This window comes from Octopus bimaculoides, chromosome 16, assembly GCF_001194135.2.
Source record: "Octopus bimaculoides isolate UCB-OBI-ISO-001 chromosome 16, ASM119413v2, whole genome shotgun sequence".
Lineage (NCBI taxonomy): Eukaryota > Metazoa > Mollusca > Cephalopoda > Octopoda > Octopodidae > Octopus > Octopus bimaculoides.
Genome location: NC_068996.1, coordinates 49,990,869 through 49,993,421, shown reverse-complemented (window position 1 = coordinate 49,993,421; position 2,553 = coordinate 49,990,869). Strand labels below are relative to the sequence as shown.

General features: G+C 36.6%; 1 protein-coding gene across 1 annotated transcript in view; it reads left to right on the top strand.

Annotated features, from left to right (window-relative positions):
• LOC106875867 (zinc finger CCHC domain-containing protein 7) overlaps positions 1 to 1,044 on the top strand; it is a 19,319-nt gene extending 18,275 nt beyond the window's left edge. The window contains exon 10 of the mRNA XM_014924166.2: positions 939 to 1,044. Within this exon, the coding sequence (XP_014779652.1) occupies positions 939 to 992 (54 nt within the window). The 3' untranslated portion in view covers positions 993 to 1,044. The remainder of the gene's footprint in view (positions 1 to 938) is intronic.
• The last annotated feature ends 1,509 nt before the right edge of the window (positions 1,045 to 2,553 follow it).

Genomic DNA, 2,553 nt, shown 5'->3' with positions numbered 1-2,553 from the left:
CCCCCCCCCCTCATATGCGAATATACTTGTATAAGATTTGCATGACAAGAACACTTGTCTGAGCCATGGAGAAGAGGATGTTAAAATAATAGATTTTTCTCCTGGACTCTGGTGCCAATCATTATATTAACCAATGTTTTGCTCAGTGACACCACTTGTCAGTTATCTCTCCTGTTTAAGTAATCTCAAACAAAAATCATTGTGTTAGTGTCCACTTTATTTTGTATGGGTTGGACAGAATTTGTTGAGGCTGATTTTCTATGATCAGTCGCCATTCTCGCCACCAACCCATGCCATGGCCAAGACGTGTTCCATGGAAGGTAGGAAATGGATGCCGCTTGCATGAGACTTAAACTTATTTATGTCTGTTATGCAGTATAAAGGCATGGAGACAGTAGCTTGCACTCATATACACACACATAGGTACACACACACAATCCGCTTCATTCACTTTCTGTCTACCAAGCCCACTTACAAAGCTTTGATTAGCGTGGGACTATTGTAGAAGACATTTTCCCAAGGTACCAAGCAGTGAGACTAAACCCAAATCCATGTAGTTGGGAAGCTAATGTCTCGCCACATGACCACATCTGGTGAAAAATCTTATATTTTTTCTTTGTTTAAAGACTTACTGGTCTTCTATGGTGTATGGGTGCACCCCCTCCCCAACACACACACACACACACACACAGTTAACTTTCATTGCTTTCCTGTTCCTTGAAGTTTTGCACTAAAACTTCAAGCAATGGGACAGGAGTTGCTTTTACTAATTTACCTAAACACACTGAACACCATTTACTTTCTGAATCTTAATAGTATTTGCAAGCATTATATATATATAGTTTTTTTTTTTGTTTTTTTTTACTTTTTATATATATATGTGTGTGTGTGTGTGTATATATATATTTTTTTTTTTTTTTTTTTTTCTATCTTTTCAGAAAGAGCAGAAAAGATATATGAAATTAATGGTTGGAAATGATGGTAAGTATTAACTATAAACTGCTTGGAAGATAAATTACAATGTGCGATTCAAAATTATTTGTAAGATCAAGTTGCTTGCTAAACCTAGTTGTAAGTTCATTCCATGCTGTTTGTTATTCTAGGAGAAGGTGCATAACTCTAACTAATTCTAATGATTTGATCTTCATCTATTTACACCTTGTTTCATTTACATGATTGTTTCAATTTCTGGTAAGCGGTAACTAGTTGCAGCTGTGTGGTAAAAAGCTTGCTTTCCAACCACATGCTCAAGGGTTCAGTTCCACGATCTTCTATTATAGGTCTATGTCAACCAAAGCCTTGTTAGTGAATTTGGTAGACAGAAACTGAAAGAAGACCATCGTGGCTGTGCTTGTCTTGACATCATGAGATACTTGTAAAATGATTATCATTGTCAAACGAGTAGCGGCATTCATTTTCAATATCTTGTGGAAACATGTCAGGCCATGGAAAAATATTAACTTGGAAATGTTAGCTTGCAAAGCTCAGTTGGTAGAGCATCTGACTTTTCTGTTTGAATCTTAAGTCATCTGAGAGTTGTGGGTTCAAGTCCCCCTGCAGGCGAAACAATTATTTTGTCCCTCCATACCAACATCATGGAAGGCAGATGTTAAGCAATGATGATGATGAAATGTGTGGGTTGGTGACAGGTAAGGCATCTGCCTTCAACCCTTACAAGCATGGAAAAGTGAATGTTAAACTGATGATGATGATTATTGTGACGACTAGAGCGTCCAGTTGTATAACTAAGCATTTACTCTAACAAAATGAATGTAAGTGTAACTATATTTGGAAATTTCAATTTGTAGCTATGTGGTTTTTCAGTTCAATCTCACTACATCATTCCTTGGACAAATTTCTTCTGCCATAGCTCTGGGTCAACCAAAGCCTTGTGGAAACCAGTCATTGATAATTTCTGTTCTCGTTTAGTAGATTTTAATCCATTTCTGGCTTCAACCATACCACATATTTCTTCAGCATCTTGACTGTAGTCCATTTAGTTCCAAGCATTTGGGTTAGGACTTCAGGTCTTGGGGATCCTGAAATGATCATAGGCACTACTCTTCCTCTCAATAGAAAAAAAAATTGTTCAAGGCGCCGGATTGGCTGTGTGGTAAAAAGCTTGCTTCCCAACCACATGATCCCAGCTTCGGTCCCACTGCGTGGCGCCTTGGGCAAGTGTCTTCTACTATAAACTCAGGCCAACCAAAGCCTTGTAAATGGATTTGGTAGAAGGAAACTGAAAGAAACCGGTCGTATATATTTCAATACGGAGCAAATAATTCATGAGAAAATATAATTCACAAAAAAATAATTTGTGAAGATGTTCTGTTATCTAGTGTAACAATTTAAAAATGATAACAGAATAATATAGGCGATTGCAGGCCCCAAAATAAGCATTAAATAACTGAAGGAGTAAAATTAATCAAAGGACATACTAAGTATGTCTACCTGCTTGAAATAACAGCAGGTAGACATACTCAGTATGTCCTTTGATTAATTATATATGTGTGTGTATATACATATACATATATATATATATATATATATATA